At 46.2% G+C, this 20449-nt stretch overlaps 1 protein-coding gene across 1 annotated transcript in view; it reads left to right on the top strand.

The window, feature by feature from the left end:
• Positions 1 to 7220: 7220 nt before the first annotated feature.
• The window catches only part of LOC103260223 (beta-1-syntrophin-like), a 139896-nt gene continuing 126667 nt past the window's right edge, over positions 7221 to 20449 (top strand). Inside the window, exons 1-5 of the mRNA XM_021712238.1 lie at positions 7221 to 7400; positions 12306 to 12433; positions 17605 to 17666; positions 18308 to 18399; positions 18569 to 18693. Of these exons, the coding sequence (XP_021567913.1) occupies positions 7221 to 7400; positions 12306 to 12433; positions 17605 to 17666; positions 18308 to 18399; positions 18569 to 18693 (587 nt within the window). The remainder of the gene's footprint in view (positions 7401 to 12305; positions 12434 to 17604; positions 17667 to 18307; positions 18400 to 18568; positions 18694 to 20449) is intronic.

Consider the following 20449-nt stretch of genomic DNA (forward strand, 5'->3'; position numbering starts at 1 on the left):
TGTGGCGTAATGCAAAGAGAAGGGGAGAAAAGTGTGGACGGAGAATTCTGAAGCATTATTTAAGCTGAAGAGGGGTGCTGCAGATCGACTGCTAGACTGTTAGCGCTGGTAGTGCCGGGACACTTTCTTGTCGGCCTTCCAGTTTCAGTTTTTATGACTGTGTAATTACCAACACACTTCCACAGGGCCAGGATGTGCCTCATCAAAACCCTCGAGAAGTTCAGTGTCGATTACAACCAGGACACGCACTCCCGACGCTGCAGGCAGCTATCTCTAACAGCTTTTTTCATTTCACAGCACTGGCAGGAATAGTCCAGATAACAACTCTAATTTTCCCTTTTAAACCCGTACAGAATTTGTTAGCTGTTTATTAGTCCAGCAATCAGTGCACTGAAAATTCTCATAAGAAACCATCCAGCCCACCACTGGGCACACCAAATGATGAATTTGAGACAGGAATGACAAAAACCTCTGCTTTGTCATCAATCTCCTCTATAGTAGTTTGGCTCAATTTTAGTCTGGGTCCTGTTGCCATTTTTTTTTTTTTTTCCTGTAGACCATGAAAAAAAACTGGTAGAACTATTTTCTTTCTGCTGAAGAGTGGTCTTCCTTATAATGATATTTAAACAGGAGTTATTTCAAAATGTCCACATTCATCCTATACATTATCTGCGATTCATTCATAAGTTTGTCAAGCCATTTGAATAATTATGGGAATTACATATTTAATGTCAATGTTGAAAGATGAGCTGAATCCACAGAGTGATTGTATCAAGAAAAGCATTGCTACAGAAATAGGTGGTTCTTTTCTCTTATGGAGAAACCAATTGAATTTTCCTCTTCCAAAAATATACACCCACCAATCAACGATGTCTCTGGGAAACTAGAGAAGAGAAGATAATCTGAGTGCTAAAGTCATACTCAGGCTTTTAAACAATAGCTGAGGATTTTTGAAGAAATGTACATGCTCAAAAATAGATTTTTCAAAACCGAATGAACACAGAACGCTTAAACACTGAGAAGCAAAATAGTTTTGTTGGACCACAGCAACCAGCAGGGAGGACCGTCGTTCCTGTTGACTGTGTGGTAGGAACAGAAGCCCTTGCTGAGGTGGGAAGGTGAGAGGAAGTGGCTTCAGCATCCCGAGTTCTTAGGCTCCCCTCACACGGTTGGCTGTCAGATCGGTCAGACTGGCTTACGACAAGTCAACAGTAATGATTTTTTATGTTTTTGGTGCCAGTGCTCTGTCATGATCATTATCAATGTTAGTGATCGTTATCAACTTCATTCATTTGGATCCTGGCATTGAGGAATCTTTACACGGCGACTCTTGTGAAAGACCTCCTGCCGGGGAGATGGTGAGGCTGCCTTACAGTAAGAAGACAGACTAAATCGTGTCTTAAGATTCCTTTCAGGTCTGTGTCGTGATGGTGGATAGTGTGCTGTGGAACCTTTCTGCTGGCGTGACAGCAGCCCCCTCTGTTGTAGCCACTGTGACCAGCGGTTTCTCCCTTCAGCCCTCCCTTCAGTCCTCTGGTTCTATAGTACTTTGGTTCTCCAGAGTCTGTGGGAGACAAGGACCTAGGTGCAGGTGACCTCCAGAAGTAGAAGTGGAGAAGCAGAGAGAAGGATACAGGGAAGAATGGAAGGTCCATCGAGAGCGTAATGTTGACTTGGTGACCACTTCGCAAACTGAGGCTGAATCTCACTGGGCCCCATAGAGACTTGTCAGGCACACCTAGAATAATGACGGGTTAGAAGGCTGGGGCATGACCCACTGACCTCCACCTCGCCCTTGCCCCACTCCCTTCTCCCCCCCCAGCCTCACGTTAGCTCCTCTGCGCTTGGCGGGATGGTCCTGCAGCTCAGGAGCTGGAGCTGGGAAGCCCTTGCTGTCTGAAGGAGCTGTCCGCCGCAGCGCCAGCTGAGACCAGGCCCACGTCAGGTGTGGTGACAGGACGTGGCTGGAACCCTGCTGGCCGCTGCCCAGTGTCCCGCCCCTTGTGCTCACCTGTCCGCGTCTCTGTCATCCGCCCGCTTCGCGGCTGTTGACTCGCCACCCCGTGCATCTGACCCATTGCCTTCCATGGCCCCACAAGGTTGGTTTCTCTCCCACCCCACTCCGTCTTCTTGCCACAGCCTAGATCAACTGTGCAGTTCGCCCATCCGGCCTTTCTTCATTCTTCTCTGGCTAGCATCACCCGAGTTTGGGGGCCTCATCTCTCTTCTCTGCTGCCCATCTCGTTAGAACAACACAAACAAAAACAAAAAAATGGTTTCCAAAACTCAAATCTTACACTGGGTGTAGGGATTTGTGCGCTCACTTGCAGCTGACGCTTGGTCACCTGATGCTTCCTTTCCTCCCAGCCGCTCAAACCTCTGCTCCATGTTCCCTCGAAGGAAATCTCGGCTGAAAGTAGCTTTCAGGCTCAAAGGCGGGAACGTGGTGTGAGCTGAGGAGCTCAGGTGGTGTGCGTGTGTGGACAGACCTTCATCTGGAGTTGCCGGAGACGCAGGCCCCGGCCTGGCAGGCGACCGGGATGATGGGACTCTGTGCTGTCTAGCAGCAGTGAAGGCACGTAATGGGACTAGCTAAAGCAGGCAGGCCCGGCCTGCAGCTGCCGCTCCTCTCGAAGTCCGAACGCTGTCAGGGAGCACCTGAGCTCTGACTGGCCGAGCTGCCCACATATGCCCCAGGGTCCCCTGCAACCGGGCCCCGTGCAGGGGCCCAGACTGAACCTACAGCAGGAAGGCTGATGAGTCTCCAAAGCCTGCTGCTCTCTGCGGTTTTCCATAGGTTTCCTTCTGGCTTCAGGAACCCAAAGTCTTGGCAGAGCCTGAGGGGGTCTCTTTCACGGAGGATGAGCCTGGGCTTCAGACACCCGGCTCCAACCTGTTAAGCCTGCCTCTTTTGAGTTCCCAAAACACGCTGCCCGAACTCCTATGACAGTGACAGTGGACTGTAGCATAATCCATCTGCCCATGTGTCTGCTGCCTTCCCTGCTGGATCGAAAGCACCCTGTGGCAGGAGCCATTTCCCAGTTGTAACGATAGCTTCCATTTCCTGGATGCTCAGTATGTGCTAGGTGGGGCTCTAAACATGTGTCATGGTCTTCATGGCAGTCCTGCTGGCGGGTATTAGTATAGTATCTCTGTTTTGTGGACGAGAACATCTGAGATTGGGAGAGGTCAAGAATTATATGGATTCTGAGGAACAGAATTAGAACTTGGGCCCAGCTGCCTGGATGTCTGAGCCAGGCCACAAAACTGCTTGTGTTCGTGTGTCTCCACATGCCTGACTAGGAGTGAGTTGAGGATCACGGAGTGGGCTCGTCGCACACATTTACTTACTTTCCGCCTCTGGAAATAATGCTGATCACACTCTGCCTTCTAGACGGAGGAATTGTCATCTCTCTCTCTTTTTTTGCTTTCTGAAAATAATTGTAATTGTCTTTTGGTATAGTTTGTTACATTGGCATGTATATTTTCAGTCTTTTCTAAGCATAAGGTATACGCAGTATATATGTATTTATGTGCACATGCATGTACGCACATACCATTTATAAAATATAGCATATAGCTTATTTGAACCTGATTTGTTCAATACCATCCATGATGAGCCTTTCATATTAAAATATCATTTTTCTGATATAGTTGGAACACGTGTTGTGGTAAAATAATCAGATTGGGAGTGAATTTTGAAGTCACCACCCACCTTTATTTAAACTAATGTTCTCAAATTTATTTTTAACTATGACTCATTTTTTTCTAAATAAATCTATGTAAAATCAATAGATAGCATAAGTAAAAGTGACATTAGGGTTTTATGTATCTGAATTTATTTCATAAGTGTAGCTTTGTCACATGGACTCATTAAACAGCCAGCCAATTAGAATAATAAGGCTGGTTCAGGCAGACAGCAGTTTTAATTGCAGCTTAGGGATGGCAGTTGAGGCTTCATGTGAGCCCCAGCATCTTGTTTTGATTTCACGGGAGTGGGAGGTCTGCATAGGAATGTGTAAGCGGGCATCATGGTGGAGCAGAGGCTCTCCAATTAGCTCAACGCTTGCTGTGGGAGAAGCTTGATTTCAAGGTCGGCCCCAAATGAATTAACCTTGTGGCAGCAGCCCAAGCCTTGGTTCGCCCACGAGTCCAAGTTTTGTGTTTGGTACGCTTACGTGCATGGGTGCCACTTTTTGTTACCTTTTAAAAAATAGTCCAAAGTAAATTGTAATGTCAAAGTGAAATCCTAACCAGAGATTTGTATAATCCCTCAAAGCATGCTTTCTAGAAATCTAGGGTTCCATGACACCCTGGGGTTTTCTGGAGTTTGGCTAGGAAGGACATCACTGGTTTAGCTTCCTCTGACAGCCAGCACATTTATAAGCGCTGCAACACAGGGAGGCTACCCACGGCTGCCTCAGGAATACACCAAGCATTTAATAGTCAGAAGATGACTTCTCATGCTTGACTTAGGTCTCCTAAGCTGCCGCCCAAGCTCAGCACAGGACCGAGAAGGCTCTTGGAGAAGACTTGCTGACGGGGGTGTAGAGGCTCCTGTGTGTGGAGGGTACAGCGACTGACCGCTCTTCCTCACCCCAGATGGCTGTGGTCCATCTTCCTATGCACTCCTGCCGAGGCATTGCAGTTCCCTACAACCAGGCGCCCTTGTTTTCTGATTAGCCCAAGTTACAGCTGCACAGAAGACATTTGACCTGATCTTTTTCCAGCTGGGTTTGCGAGATCCTGCCAATGCTCTTCATAGCGCTTGTGTGAAGCTGTAATATGTCTGGTCATAACTCAGTCTTGGACGCAGGTCATGGCCCTGGGGCGGGCAAAAAGGGAAAGCCAGTCTCTGACGTGCCCACCTGAGCCGGCAGCCGAAGGTTCCGTCGTGGTTTGGGGAGTTGGGTTCATTTGCACACATAGAAGCTGCAGATGGCAGCAGATCTGAGGAGGAGGGAGAAGACCCAGCTCTCAGAACAAGGTCACAAGGTCAAAGAGTCAGGATGCCCTGGCACTGGCTGGCCATTGTTGCGCCGAGAGTGCATCGACCTATCCCTTCTGGCCTGTCATGGCTCCTGTGAGAACCCAGGGGGAATGTAGGACCCCGACAGGGGCCAAGTGAGGAACTGGGGGGAGAGGAGAGCTTCAGAGTTCAGGTGCCAGGAGAGGTCGCCAATGCTTGGGAGTGGGCTGCCCCAGAGTGCATGTGGGGGTTTGCCCCCCAGTCTTAGGACGTAGCAGGGCTGCCCTGGCCCTGGCACCCAGGAGGTGATGCGAGTCTGGTGATGTGAGGCATCTTGTCCTGCCACAGCTTGTCCTCATCCACATATTTATTGCGTTGCCTGTCACCAGGAGGTTCCATGGTTGCCCACGTGTCCTAGAGGATTTGAAAGCTGTGTTCTAATCCTGGAAGTAGGCATAACATTTTAATGGAAATATGTGGACAGTTGAAGTTGTTTTACAAGTAGGAGGGCCAGCGCTTTGGCTTTCTGCGCCTGCCCACCATTCACAGAGTTTGAGGGAAAAGGGTCAGGACGAGTTGGCTTTGGCTTGGGAAGCGATGTGAAGGTGAGGTCTAGGTGGAGAAGTAGAGCCAGTGAGGACCCCAGATGCCAGCACGCCGTGCGGGCTTTCCTCCTTGGCCCATCTTTCTCTCCATAGCCTGCCTGTGTTTTGTAGAATCGCCTCCCACGTAAACCACCTGCCCCAAGTCCTTGTCTCAGTTTCTGCTTTTGGGGAAAGGCAGACCAAGACAGAGCTCCACAGCGAGGCCGCCTTCTTCAGCTGAGTGTCACAGCCCTCGGGAAGAGTCGTCCCCTGCCCCTGGGGCAGGGATGACAGCAGAAAGGCCCCCAGACAGCCCTTCCTCCTGGGGAGACGGTGGACAGACGTGGCCCCACCACGTGGCCACGCACCTGAGACGCCAGTAGTGTGTCTGGCGCAGAGAACTCGTGCAGGGGAGTGAGGGAGGGCTGGGAGTGACAGGCTGGAACCTGGCTATGGAAAACTGTGATCACCAGTCTCACCAGGCACTTCTCGGTTCCGTTGTCTGCTGTTGCACAACCTGCCTTTTGCCCTGCCGTCTGGTTCTGAGACGTGAGAGACAGGATTTGAAGCAAGTTCTGATCGATGACCTTCGTTGCAGTTTCCTAGTCACAGTATCTAAGTTGTTCTGGAATCACAAGGTCAAGGCCGGGCAGTCCTTGAATATAATTGACACTCCTACCTTAGCACTTATAACATTTAGAGTCTGTAGGGAGCCATGGGGGAAGGGGTGCTGTATTTTGATTTCTTCCTGGTGGTCTTGACTCCTCTTCTTAGTTGGCTCTAGTTGCTCCAGAGCACCCCCTACCCAGCCCACACCTTCACCGCCCCCTGGCCCCGCACCCGCACTTCTTACCCAGCCTCACAGCCTCACCTCCTACCCCCACACCACTCTTGGTCCTTCTTTTTTATCGCCCCCCCCCGAAGCAGTTTGTAGGCGAGACGTGTGGTCGCCACAGGCCCATCCCTAATATCTTCAGAGCTCGGGAGGAGTGTGCATGCAGGGCCACACACTGATAGACGCCAAAGGCAATGTATTTGGCTGCCTCCCTCACCAGAGCCTGACGGAGGGAGCTGGGGAGAGGCCAGGGAGAGTGCTGGGGCCTGAAGCCGGCCCCTCTCTCTGTGCCTGGCTCCACAGCTGCAGCACGCGTCCTGCTCTCGTGTGTGCACATCTCGGCCCACACAAGCTCTATCTACGCCCTGCCCCCGAGAACACATGTCCCTTTGCTGTCCTTGTGCCTGGAGGCTGGCACGCGGGGCAAAGCGGCCCTCAGGAGCACAGACTCAGAGGAGAGAGGCTCACAGGCCCTGGGCCCAAGCGAGGGACCATTAGGCAGGCAGTGCCAGGGTCCAACTCACGTCCCCGTGGCCTGAGGGGCTCCCTCCAGTGAGGAAGGGCATGGCCAGAGAAAGTCCAGAACTGAATGCTCTGAGAGCGGGGCCGAGGCCCTTCTACCTGGTTCAGGGCAGGACTGCTGGGAGCTGATGGACGGACACCTTGAGGGACTTTGTTCTTCCAACAGAAGCTTGACCTTGGCACTAGAGAAGTGCTCTCTTCTTTGAGCCATGGAGAAGAGAGGGCGTCGCTTCCCATGTGGTTTTTGTTTTCTCTGAAAGTGCCCTGCAGACCCTCTCTTCAAACACGTGGGAGTAACCAGCTTCTGACCATGGCTTGTTTCTGCATCTGGAGCAGCAGAGCAGAACTTCGCTTGGCCCCGGCTCTCTTCCACCCCGCATACCACTCTTGGTCATCTGCACCTGTGCGGGAGAGGAGTCAGTCCAACGATGCACGCCAGCGGTGTAGACCTCAGCCCAGCCTCGGCTGCAAGGCTGGAAACTTCCCCGAGGTGAGGAAAGGCAACCCCGTGCTTCGAAGGCTCATCACGGGTGGAGCCGAAAGCTAAGAGTAGTTGTAGCAAATTGAGACCAAAGAAGCCACTGATGAGCGTGAGTTTTGTCAGCTCCCTGGGCCACTGGAGTCACGCAAGCATTTCTTCGGCTTGGGCCACTCCCTGCAAGAGCTCTGTGTGCCAGCTCCCAATGTGTGCAGTGGAGAACCGTCAAGACAGAGCTGGCCCATGCAAGGGGGTTCACTGGGCTGCCTCCTAGCTCTGGGAGAGCAGGTGATGCTTCCTGTCATCCAGGCAGCGCTGCAAGGAACAGTGAACTGCATCTATTAGTGAGGTCCTTAGTGGCTTACAGGTCAGAATCAGAATATTCTAACCAGTATCCCGGGGTGCCAAAAAAAGTATACACACTTTAAGAGATGTTCGCCATCATCAGAAGTGTCTAGGTGCTGAGGGTAACCACTCTGAGCTCCTCTCGTAACTGCAGAAGTCCAGCGTGACTTGTATTCATCGTATTGAGTATGATAATTTTAGTACAGTTTTTTCCTTTCTTTAAGTGTGTATATATTTTGCTAGCATCCTCTGTGCTTCCTGGGCCTCCTCCTATGGCCTGTGATTGGTTTGCACGGGAAATCTGACCCACTTTTCTTAGGGGAAAAAGGAGAGACTCGGGGACCTGGCACCATGAACTGAAGGGTCCCTTCTGGGAACCTGGGCACTTCTGCAGAGAGTGCTGGACACTGCAGAGGGGAGATCAGTAAGGAGATTCCTACCCAGAGAGGCGCAGGCTCTGGTTCAGCTGGCCTCATGCCCTTGTGTGACTTGTTCAGCAGTCCCCACACCACTTGATAGGGCTGGAAAAGCCTTTTGCTTCCCACACGGTATTGTGAGGTTTGGGAATTTGGGATTGAAGGGAAGGTCAAGGGCATGTAAACTGAATGTCAACATCATGCTTAATTCCTCTACAAGATGCCACCCAGTGGACTTCAGCCTCCGTGGAAAACCTGCAGTGAGACAGAACTCACAGCTTGTAGCTGTGGGCATTTCTGATGGCTAAAAGTTCTTGTTATCTATCAAAATCCAGAACATCCGCTGTCCAAAAATAGCAGCCTACATCTTAACCTCCAGCATTCCCCCCAAGTGAGGGAGGATGTGTATTTGTGAAGTCAGCTGCTGGAATAAGTAATAAACTACAAGTACTGACCTTCACAAAAACAGAATATTTTGCCTAGGATGTTGGCTAAGGAGTCAACTTGGCTCTGTGAGACCACGTGTGGAAAATAACATTCTATTATATGAATAGTTTAAATAGGGATAAACGTTTAAGGTTTCTAATGTGTGGAAACGCTTTGAAGCATATTTCAAGTGAATATTGTCAATAATCACGATAAGAATAATGATGGCATCCTGCAAAGAATATATGCTTCGTCCTTAGGCAGTCTGTGGCAGACCGGCTTGTAGTAGAAAAATTTGTTCCTGTGTTTATTCGTGCATTTATTCATCAAATATTTATTGAGTGCCAGCAATGGGCTCAGTCCTAAAACAGCCAGCATGAAAAAGACCTGAGCTTCTTCCCTTAAGAAGGCAACTTGGGCAAGGATGATACCCTTAAAGGAAACATCAAGATATGAAGCTTTATTAAAATACCATGGTGTAAGGTTTCAAGTCACATTTAGAGCAAGGTATAGAAGAAAGTCTCCTCAAAGTTCTAGCAAGCCTATAAGTGTAAGTTTCCATCCTGCTTTCTGCACAAACAGCATCTGTTCTTAACGTTCAGCACAAGCCACCTCTGAAATTTATTGCATTTGCTGAATGCTGAAAGGATCTGAGATGTTAAACCTCTTGATCTGTCAGCAGTCTTGGGTTTTTTGTGAAGAGATGAGCTACACAACAGCACAAACTGGAGAAATCCCATGCATCCAAAAGACATAAATCCCCATCACAGCGGAATTCTCTTTCAATACTCAACTTGGAAATTATTACCAAAAAAAAGAAAAAAAAAATCTGACCTTTATCTTGTAACTTTTCCTTCTTTTCATTTTCCTCTACATGCATAGTCCATTTCCTTTAATAAGGTGCTTTCAGTGTCACTCAGTCTTGACCTTAACCCACTCACTTCTTCAAAACAAATTTAGTCTAAATGCGCAAAAGTCAAACATGTGTTTGTTTGGTCTCTTTAGGTTCACAATATCCTTGTAGGAGAAGAAGAAAATTTGGTTCATTAGCCTGGTTTTTTTAAGTTTTTATTTTAAAGATGTGGGGTACAATTCAGGGTCAGGTATATCCTAACTGTTAATGAAGGATGTCTTGCTTGCTTTTAAGTGGAGTGTACATTTTATTTTTATCCAATGCTCAAGTTTCTTGAATCTCATCGAAATCTCTTGCCTCTTGGGCAAGAGACCATTTACAAAGTTCATCGGTTAGTTCAATTAACAGAGGCTTTCTGAAGGTTTTCCCCGAGGGTTTGGAATTAATATTTGCATCTCACCCTGTAAGAGTCGTTCTTAGGAGTAATCTTTGGGATTGGTACTTGTCTCTATCTAGATTTGAAGACTATGCTTTTAATGAGGAATGTCTCCATCCGAAAGAAAGGACTTAAAATACATAACCCAGTGATTCAGTTTCCTTCTGGAGTGTGGGTTTATTTATTGTGGCCAAATCACCTTCTGTGAATGCAACATTGGCATCCTCCTGGCAAGGGCCAGGCTCAAATTCTCCTAGCAAAATTGAATTACACAGCTGGCCAGAACTGATAATGTGAGCTTTGGTTCCATGACAGTGTTATGGATGGCTTTTCACACACTGGCCTCTCAAATGTAATCTGACATGGGAGGAGCACCATCTCTGTGGTGGGCAAAATAGAATGTTTCGGTACACGGAATGTCCTCTTGGTATCTCTGCAGAGCAAAAAATTAATTTCTGGTCTGGTAGACCGGATTCAACCCAGTTTGACCAAGAAAGCCAAATATATGTGTTGATAGCATGTGATGACATTAGCATGTAAAGAGTGTGATATGGGAGACACTGGCAGGGAGCCCCTTTCTCCAAACACACTCTAGCCCAGGACACGTGTAGCTCTCCCTCCTCTTGGCCCCAACAGTCCTTATTCCGGGGCTTCCTCTTTTGAGTAATAATCATAGCTATGTTTTATAGCGCCCTTTGCAGGTAATAACGTGCATTATCGTTTTTAATGCTTATATCACGTTGTTATGAATGAAAATTAACTGTTGTGGCACACTGCACCACAGTGACTCTCAAAACTCTCACGCTGAGTGAAGAAGCCAGACGTACACAAAAACGTACATATTGTATGATTCCATCGATAGGAAGATCTAGGGTAAGCAAATCAGATCAGAATAGGGTCAGTGGCTGCTTTTCTGCAAGGTGGAGTGTGACTGAGTAGGAGCACGAGGGAAATGTCTAGGCTGATGGAAATGTTCTGGTCTTGATATGCATTCATCCAAGCTAACTGGAAGATACACTGAAGACCTGAACATGTCACTCTGAAAATTATGCCTGCATTTTTAAAAATGTTATTTCTGTTGGGTGTATAGAGACGAGAAGGCTGAACTTTAGAAAGATGAAGTGGGTTGTCCCTCCTCCTGCACAAAGAGAGAACTGCACCTTAGCCCAGGTAATTCTAGCCCCAAGCCCAGGCTTTCCACTCTAAAACAATTCTGCCAATGCCGGCGTTTCTATGAGTCCACTGTGCCTTTACAAATGCTTTTCTTCCTGGTGAGTTTCTGCATGTGCATTGGTTGGCGCTAGGCTGGATGATAAAGCCCCCAGTTCAAATACTACTGTGCACCTTACTGTGCAAGTGATGGCGGGCGAGGAAGCCTGAGATTCAGCTTTTTCATAGGTAAAATGAATTATAGTGAGGCACAAATGTGATCATTCGTGTTCAGTTCATAGGTGTCTGTAAATTGTCAGTGGATGTTTGCTATGATTATTCCTCGTGGTTTTGGTTAAAAGAGGAATAAGTGCCCCTGTGGCAGTAACACATTTACCATGTCACTGCAGTGGCTGACAATGTGAAATCTTTGTCTCTACTATACTTTTGCAAGTGGCTACATAGTTAGTTATTATGTAAAAGAAATACACAAAAAGCTAAGATTGGGTTGTTCTAGTGTTTCACTCCCTGACTTCTGTGTTTGGCAGCAGGAATTATTGAAAACTTTAGGATTGTATGTGCCACATTCACTGTACAAATAATGTCGTTTGTTTCTAAGTTCTGGTAGAAAATTCATTGCAAGTGTAATCCACTCCTAAGCCTGCAATTCTGTGAATTCTCAGTGTGATTCATTGAAGTATGTCTTAATGTTTGTAAATGATTGCAGATCTGGAAAGAATAAATTCTTGGAAGTAATTAGAATATTATGTAAGATAATGTGACAGACTTTCTTTTCTTTGGCTTTCTTCTTTTTTAAATTTTTATTTTATCATGGAGATGTGGGGGCACAAATGAGGGTAAACCACACAGGTAGGCTGCATGCAGGTGATGCTTCAGCTTCCAACTGGCCTCCTTCCCCTGGTGGACCTGGGACCTTTCATGTTGTCATGGGCCTTCTGGCCTGTGGCCGACTTTCTTAAAGCTGAAGATTCTACTTGAAACAGACTTGGGTGTTGCCTAAGGATTTAGAAAGTGAAAAAAGTAACAATTTTTTTGGACCTATGACAAACAAGATAAACCTTTTCAAAGGGCAGAGTTTGGGGTTTGTTTTGGTTCTGTCTCTGTTATTATTGATGGCGCATTAGACTGTAAACATCAGATGCCAGGGTCGCTGAGCCTGCTCGGATCACAAATCCTGCATGACTTGGAGGGTCGTTCATTGGGCAGAAGAGAAGAAGGGGTGCAGAGTTTGGACTCTTTAGAAAGTAAAGCACCTATGTATTTCCATGCAGAAACACTGTGAACACTTTGTTGCAAGATCCCCGACTGGTCTGCGAGCAGCTGCTGTTCCTATGGCACCTTTGCACAGAGAGAAAGAAGCCTGCAGGCCCAAGACAGTGGACCAAAAGAGTGTTCATCGGTACCTCACAGCCAGATCTCTCACTTAGCAAACAGGCTTCGGTCTGAGGGAGCTGTGGGACTTTGGGCTGTTGGGCGTACTTTGCCTTAGGGCAATACCATTTAGAATGCATAAAGATTTTTAAATGATTTTTAAAAAATTACGCACTATTTGAAGGTGTTATTTACATCGAAATCCTTCGAGTTCTCTTTCAGCTTGTAGAAAACGTGAGGTTTCATACCTTGAATCAGTTTCACATGTCACCAGGTTAGCACTTGCTTGTCCATGAGCACCAAGATGAATCACAAGGATAATCTGAGATGTTTTTCAGGCTGCTTGCCCCTGCTTATTAAAACTCCAGTTTTAAAACTCCAGGCTGCTTATTAAAACTCCAGTTGTGTTCTCTGCCGATGAACACCTGGGTTTCAGCGTTCTGCTGCAGGCAACAGATTGTTCTTGCACTAGCCAAACAAGATTTTTGGTTTGGATTCTTCTCTAAGTACGGATAAATAGGCTATCATAGAAAATACGTCTGGTGATTATTTTGAGATTCACATCGGTAGCTAGGCACACTTGCCTTTTAGCACATTTCTGAATGTGTGCCAGATACTATGTGATTTAGTGTTCACTATTGTCTTGATTCATTTGTGTTGCTGTAGCAAAATGCTGGAGACTGGGTGGTTTACAAAGAACAGAAATATGTTTCTCACAGTGATGCAGGCTTGGAAGTCCAAGACCAGGACAGCGGCAGGTTCAGTGTCTGGTGAGGGCAGAATCCCTGCCGCCAAGCGGGTACCTGGTTGCTGCGTCCTCCAGAGGGGATGAGTCCTGTGTCCTCACGTGACAGAAGGAGGAAAGGCAAAAAGGACGTAAGCTAGTTCTCTCCGGCCCTTTTGTTAGTCACCAATCCATTCATGAGGGCAGGATCCTTATAACTTAATCACTTCTCAAAAGGCCCCACCTCTTAATACTACCACGAATGGGGATGAAATTTTGACTTACATTTTGGAGGGGACACATTCTAACCATAGCAAGTATTGCCTAGCTTAATGACAAATATGTGAGTGCCATGTTGATAGCCCCATTTTGCAGTTGCAGATACTGAGGCTTGGGGGGTCAGGAGATGTTTTCCGTGGCCATTGGTGGAGCACTGAGGAGCATATACCAAACTGATCTGACACAGAGCCTGTCATCTTGTATTCAGCCTGCACTAATGAGTTAATCGCCCAGCAAGCTTCCTGTTGTCCCATTTGAGCTTTCCCTTCACAATACACACGGCCTCCACCCCCATCTTCCCTGCTCTAAGATTAGATCAGGGAACATAGTGCTTTAGAGTAGGAGGAAGGGTTTAAGTCATCTGTTCGGTTCAACATCGATTTCCCTTTGAGCTTTGATCTTTACCTTTTGCCCTTTCGGTCGGCCTGGTCTGTCTGCAAAGAAGGTGGGAGGATGGTGGTGGGAGGATGGATAACTTGGAACGTAAGAAAATACCACTGATGTTGGAACCCCTAAAATGGCTCTAGTGTGCTACGTGCCTGTCAGCGCCTCTGTCCTTGTTCTGTGTCTGCTTCTGGGAGGTTGCCTTGGGGAGGAAGGATAAAGAACTACCATTCATGGTACATCCTTTTTTAAAAAAAAAATACCAGATGCTTTACTACATTATCTGGTTTAATCTACATAACAACTCCATGCTATTAGTACTGTTTTCTCCTTTTTCATGAGAAGAAATCTCAGACTTAGGAAGCAGTAACAACGTGCCCAAGATCCCTTAGCTCTTCAGGGGAGAAAAGACGATGAATCAGATCTGATTCCAAAAGGTAGATTAGCGCAGCAGAGCAGGAGAGCAGGACTTTGGAATCAGCCTTGAGTGGAACACCACAACTTTGAGGCTGGGGGGTCTTAGGTAAGCTATTTGACTTCTGTGTCTTCACCTGTAAACTGTGAGGGATAATGTGCCTATCTCACAAGGCTTTTGTGAGAATTTAAATCTGTGTAAAACCCTGGAAGTTTAATGAACACTCAGTATGTGTAGTCAATATAGCTGTTGTCTTACATCTTCTTCCACTAGGACTGAGATAAAGCTCAGATGACTTCCCAAAGCTTCAGACATAATTCTACTGTCTGTCGACTTCTGTCTCTCCATGGATGTTCTGAACACAGCTTAAATGTCACATCTCCAAACCGAAATAGTTCACTCTCGTCTCCTAAGCCGGTACTTCTTCCCATATTTTCTGTCCCTTTTGATGGCATCACTGTCTTCCTAATTAACCAAAGTAGTTTCAAGTCCTAATTTTATGCATAAGGAGGTTTAAGAACATTAGAGAGTGGCATGCTTTGCTAACAACCAGTCAGAAAATTAGGACCCCAGACATGATGGAAATTCAGATATAACAAGTTCTGGGTGCTTTGTTCTACACCCTCTTTCCTTCCTCCACTCTCTCACATATTCATTCATATATTCATTTGTTTACTTTTTAAAAACGTTTCCATACTTATACTTTAAATTGCATCTTTTTGTCTTTTAGCATTGCCTAGAACTTCCAGTGCATTATTATACAGAGCGATATTGTTATCTGGGTCCTGATTTTCAAGAAGATGCTTATAGCTTTTCCCCCATTCAGAATGTTTGATGTCGGTTTGGTTTTCTAGTGGATACTCTTTATCAAGTTAAAGAAGTTACCTTTTTTCTGGTTTACTAAGGGCTTTTTTTTTCTTAATGTAACTGCCTACTAGAGTTAATAAAATATAAAATTAATTTTCCTCATTTGAGTAGTCATACATTTTTTTCCTTTTATCTGTTAATACACTGAATGACAATCATACATTTTCTACTATTTAGACAATCTTGGATTAGTCACATAATCCAGACTTGATCATGCAGTAGTTTTACTGTCTTCCATATATATATATTGTTGGACTTGGTTTGCTGATGTTGTGTTTAGTGTCTTTGCATCTATAAATAAGAATAAAATGGGTTGACAACTTTTCTCTTTGAAATTTTCCCTTGTTTTGTTATTAAAGTTGTGCTAGCTTCACAGAATAATTAGGGGAGGCTCTTTCTTTGTCTGTTGTCTGAAGTAGTCTGACCAAAAATTGAATAAACTGGTGTTTGTTTTTAATTTGGTAGAATTCACTGGTAAACTCTGGTTCTGGTGTTTTTTTTATAAGAAAAATTTCAACCAGTGTTTCCATTCCCTTAAGTGTTACAGGACTAACCATGCTTTCTATTTTCTTTGGTCAGTTTTGGTAAGTTTATCTTTTTCTAGGAACCTGAGCACTTCATCTAAATGTTCAAGTTTAACACCATAAAACTATCAGCAATGTTCAGACATCCTTTCTGCTGCTACTTACTTCCTGTCTTCAGATGTTGAGGTATTTGTTAAAATTGTTACTGTATCTTCCTAGGAAAGATAAATTATGATTATTTGTGATGGGGAGGACGCTACCACCAAATTGTTGATGAATCAAGTCTGTAGATATCATTAATTCAGGTCCTCTTGATACTTACTAATATTGGATAAATAAACTTTAGACTATTTTTTGTGTATACTGAATTATATTCTACAGCAATTCACAGGTTTTAGGTTTGTATTTCTTCTCTCCCTGGCATGATTATAAAATCCTCAAAGCAATAACTCATATATCCAATTGATTGTCTATCTTGCAACATCTAGTCCACATAATGCATAGAAGGGGCTTAATTTATGTGCAGAAATGAATAAAAAATGATACTTTCAGTTGTTTATGATTTTGCCAGTTCTTAGGGTTAGAAAACCAATTGGTATTCTTGCGATGCATTTTCTCATTGCAATCTCATAACAACAATAATAGCAACAACATAATGGGGCTTTGTATACATTTAAAAATTATTTAAACTTTATAGCAATCCTTTGAGATAGGTACAGTTATTATCAGGTGAGGAAACAGAGGGTATTTACCTTGCTCAAAGAAGCCCAGCTTGAAAGTGCAATATTTGGGATTCAAACCCAGATCATTTGACTCCAGAGCTCATATATTAAACCCACTACATTGTACTGCCTGTCTAAGGAAGACCTTGCCTTTTTCCTTTTACAGATGAGGATTCTAAGACCCAGATAGCTTAACAAACTGCCCCATTTCACACCACTAACAGGTAACTAATAAGCCCGTAATAAGAAACGTACAACGTGATTTTTCATGGCGGTACAACTGTGAATTAACCTCTTATATTGGAGTCTTTGGATTAGGCATCTTGACTCACCACACAGAAGGGATTTTAGGAGCAGACTACTCTTCCCCAAAGTAGAATTCTTTTCTGCAGTATGGCTGTGAGACAGTTCATCCAGGTTCTGTTTGGGTGTCACTAGCAGTAGGGGATCACTGCCTCTCAAGCTTTTCTTACGTTGAACCCAACTCTCAACCCTACTCTGCAGAGATACACAAAGTGAGTTTAGCTAGAGCCCTCAGTTATTTGGGTCTTGTGAATTTTGTCCTTTCTAGGTTAAATAATTCCTAATTATGGGAGCCAACACATAGGTGTTGACGATGCTGTGCTTCCTGTAGTTTTTTACTTATATTTACTTATATTCACCTAATTCTTAACAACAGTCCTATGAGGTGGGTGAATAAACGAACCTGGGAGCAAACTCAGCAGTTTGCTCAGGGCCACAGAGCGGGACGCTGGAAGTGCTGGGACTTGAACCCCAGGATCAGGCTCCAGAGTTTACAGTGATCACCACCTTGCATGAGTGTGTTTCATGTGTGGTTTCTTATTTCTTGAGCCTTTCAACAACCTGACCGTCTTCCTGGCCTTTGTTCAAAGACTGTCTAACCTGCTAGGGCCTCAGGTGTGGGCTGACCGAGGAGGTAAAGAGGGTCCGTTCTCTCATCTCTCAACACCACGCTTCTGTCAATGGACCCTGGCATTCTGTCACCTCACTGCAGCAACCACAGCCATGAAAATCCCTGGAATTGTATTCTCCCTGTCCTGCGTGTTACAGGGGTTTCAATTTCGAGTACACAATGGCAGAACTTTTCATCTTATCCCCAGGATACTTTATCATTTTAGTTTGAGCCTGTGTGAAACTCTTAAAATCTTAATTTTGTGGCTGAAGGCATTAGGTACCTCTCTTAGCAGATATCTAGCAGCTGGAGTGGTAAGAGCTATATCTCCCAGCCACATCATGTATGGCTGTGTCCGCTGCCACCCTTAGGTGCCGAGACAATGTGGGACAGCTGCCCTATGACATCTGGATGCCAAATGAGCAAGGTCCCAGTAGCGCCAACCCCTTTTTAGCTGACTTGTCTTTTTCTCTATGCAAAGCCAAGCATTGATATTTTATCAGCGTACAAGATGCTGAAAAGAAAACTCTGCCAACTGTAAGATCTTTTGAGGGGTGGATAGCGACAGGGTCTTGCTCTATGGCCCAGGTTGGAATGCAGTGGCGTGATCATAGCTCACTGAAGCCTTGACTTCCTGGGTTCAAGGGATCTTCCAACTTCAGCTTCCAAGTAACTGGGACTACATGCATGAGCCGCCGAGCTGGGCCAAGTTTTTCATTTTTAAATTTTGTAGAGATGGGGGTCTCTCTATGTTGTCTGGACTGCTCTCACTTAACTCCTGGGCTTAAGTGATTCTCCTGCCTTGGCCTCCCAAAGCACTGGGATTACAGGCGTGAACTACCATATCCAGCTAAAAGATCTTGTTAAATGCATGACTTCCAAAATGTTTGTAGTTGGACAAACTGGATTTGAGCATGAACAGTTGTCTGCGTGTAGAGGCAGCAACCAGCTCACAAGCAAGGTGACGGGAAGCGGAGGCCTCACCTGAGATCTCAGGGCCGCCAACAGCTGCCGCCTGTCTGTGGGCAAGTGACTTCAGTTCTCCACCCCACGCGTTCCTTGCTTGTGAGGCAGGCACAACAGCAGCCGACTTCACTGAAGCAGAGCCAGTCCTCGCTGGTCGTGGCTGTTGTTCTAAAGCCAGAGGTGGCAACTTCAGCCCACAGGTGGGACTGACCTGCTGCCTGTTGCTGTCAATCAAGTTTTCCTGGAAGGCAGGCAGCCACAGCGAGTGTCCGCAGAGAGTCTAGGACGTAAATACGGTGGCAGAGTAGAGTTGTGACGGGGACCCGCAGGCCCACAAGGCCCACGGATTTTCTCTCTGGCTCTTCACAGAAAAACTTGCAGGCCCCCATTCTACAGGAGAGAGTTCAGGGATGCCTGTTGCTCTGTAGTCTTGAGACAGACGAGCGACTGACACTCTGTGGCCTCGGCTTCTTCGCCTGCAATAACGACCGGTTGTAAGATGCCTCCGCTGAAAGAAAGAACGACTCTGGAGGTCAAGTTTCAGAGGCCCTATTTCTCACTCATTGGCTCATCAGCTCTTTGTTTGACAGCCAGGCCTTTGTGCTAATTGCTGTGAATGTAGATGTGAATGGGCAAGTTCCTGAGTTTTTGTTTTTTCTAACGCTAATGAGTGTGTACAATGTGCGCGACACAGTCCGAGTCCTTTGTGTGTGTTAACTCATTTAATCCTTAGAATAACCCTCTGAGGTAAGCACCACTGCTTATCCTCATTTTGCAGGTGGAGAAATGGAGGCATTGGGAGGTTCAGGAAGTTTTCCCAGGCTCACACTGTTGGCAGAGCTAAGATGCCGAACTGTAGTCTGGCTCCAGAGTCTGGGGTTTGCATTTCCACTGCAAAGTAAACACTCGGCTCTGAAGACCTTGGGGGCCTACTAGAGAGACCTGTTATGCAAACAAAAAGTTCCATGTGATTGTACACTTTTTTACTGTGTGTCAGCTGGTCCATACAGCGTCCGGCATGAGTTAGGGCATCGTGGCATTTGTCGTCTTGGTGTTGTTGGAATCAGTGGAGGTCACTACAAAGCACCCTGGGGTTGAAGGGAGGCCTGCCTGGAGGTGCCAGGAATGCTTCAAAGGCGTCTTAACTTGAACTGAGACTTAGAAGATGGAGAGAAGAGTTTTCCAGAAAGGTTTCTATGCTGAGGAAACTGCAGGTGCAAAAAACAGAGGCAAGAGACAACACAGCCTATTTGGGGAGTTAAACACGCTTCTCTATGGCTTGGTGTGAACTGTGGAGACCAAGTCAGCCACTATGAGGTCAGGAAGGGGCCGGGGCCAGCGGGTGGAGGGCTCTGCATGTGCGGGGACGGACGCAAGTCTCCCACGTGGGTCACTTTCCGAGCAGTCCCTCTGTTTTCTGTCTGTTTAATGTCCCATATGTAAACACCCTAAGGAAAGGAAGCTTAGCTGTCTCATTCGCTGTGGTAATTCCAACACTCGGGCCCTTCCTGTAGCAAGAGCTTATTAAACATTTGTTAAATTAATGAATAGCTAAGCCCCTCAGTGTGCTCTGGGTGGTTGCAGGACTAGATGTGGGAGGCATCACTTTCTGTGGTCCACTGGCTTGCTCTGGGGACAGTTATCTTGTTTGGTTTAGGAATTGATGCAGGTCACGTCCTATGACTGGACTGTCTCTAATAGGGTAATTGTGAGATAGTCTTTCACTTGGCGGCCAGTGATTACCCAACAGATTCATACCTAGTTTATTTCATACTCACCTTCACATATTAAAACTTGGCCCCCTCACCCAAAATGTCTTTATGACCTACTGAAAACCTTTTAGCCTTTCTTCAAATTCCTCCCAACCCTCCCCACTTTTTTTTTTAGGTGGAGCCTCATTCTGTTGCCCAGACTGGAGTGCAGCAGCACGGTCATGGCCACTGCAGCCTTGACCTGCTGGTCTCAGGCGATCCCTCCACCTCAGCCTTTCAAGTAGCTGGAACTATAGACGCCACCATGCCCAGCTCATTTTTTTTGTTTGTTTGTTCATTGTAGAGACCAGGTCTTGTCAAGTTGCCCAGGTGATCTTGAACCCCTGGGCTCAGGCAATCCTCTCGCCTCCACCTCCCAAAGTGCTGGGATTACAAGCGTGAGCCACTGCACCCGGCTCAAATGCCTCTTAAAAACTCACCTTTAGCCGGGCTTGGTGGCTCAGCCTGTAATCCCGCGCCTTTGGGAGGCTGAGGTGAG

The sequence above is a fragment of the Carlito syrichta genome, unplaced genomic scaffold, assembly GCF_000164805.1.
Source record: "Carlito syrichta isolate Samal-C Ts95f unplaced genomic scaffold, Tarsius_syrichta-2.0.1 Scaffold303144, whole genome shotgun sequence".
NCBI classification, from domain to species: domain Eukaryota; kingdom Metazoa; phylum Chordata; class Mammalia; order Primates; family Tarsiidae; genus Carlito; species Carlito syrichta.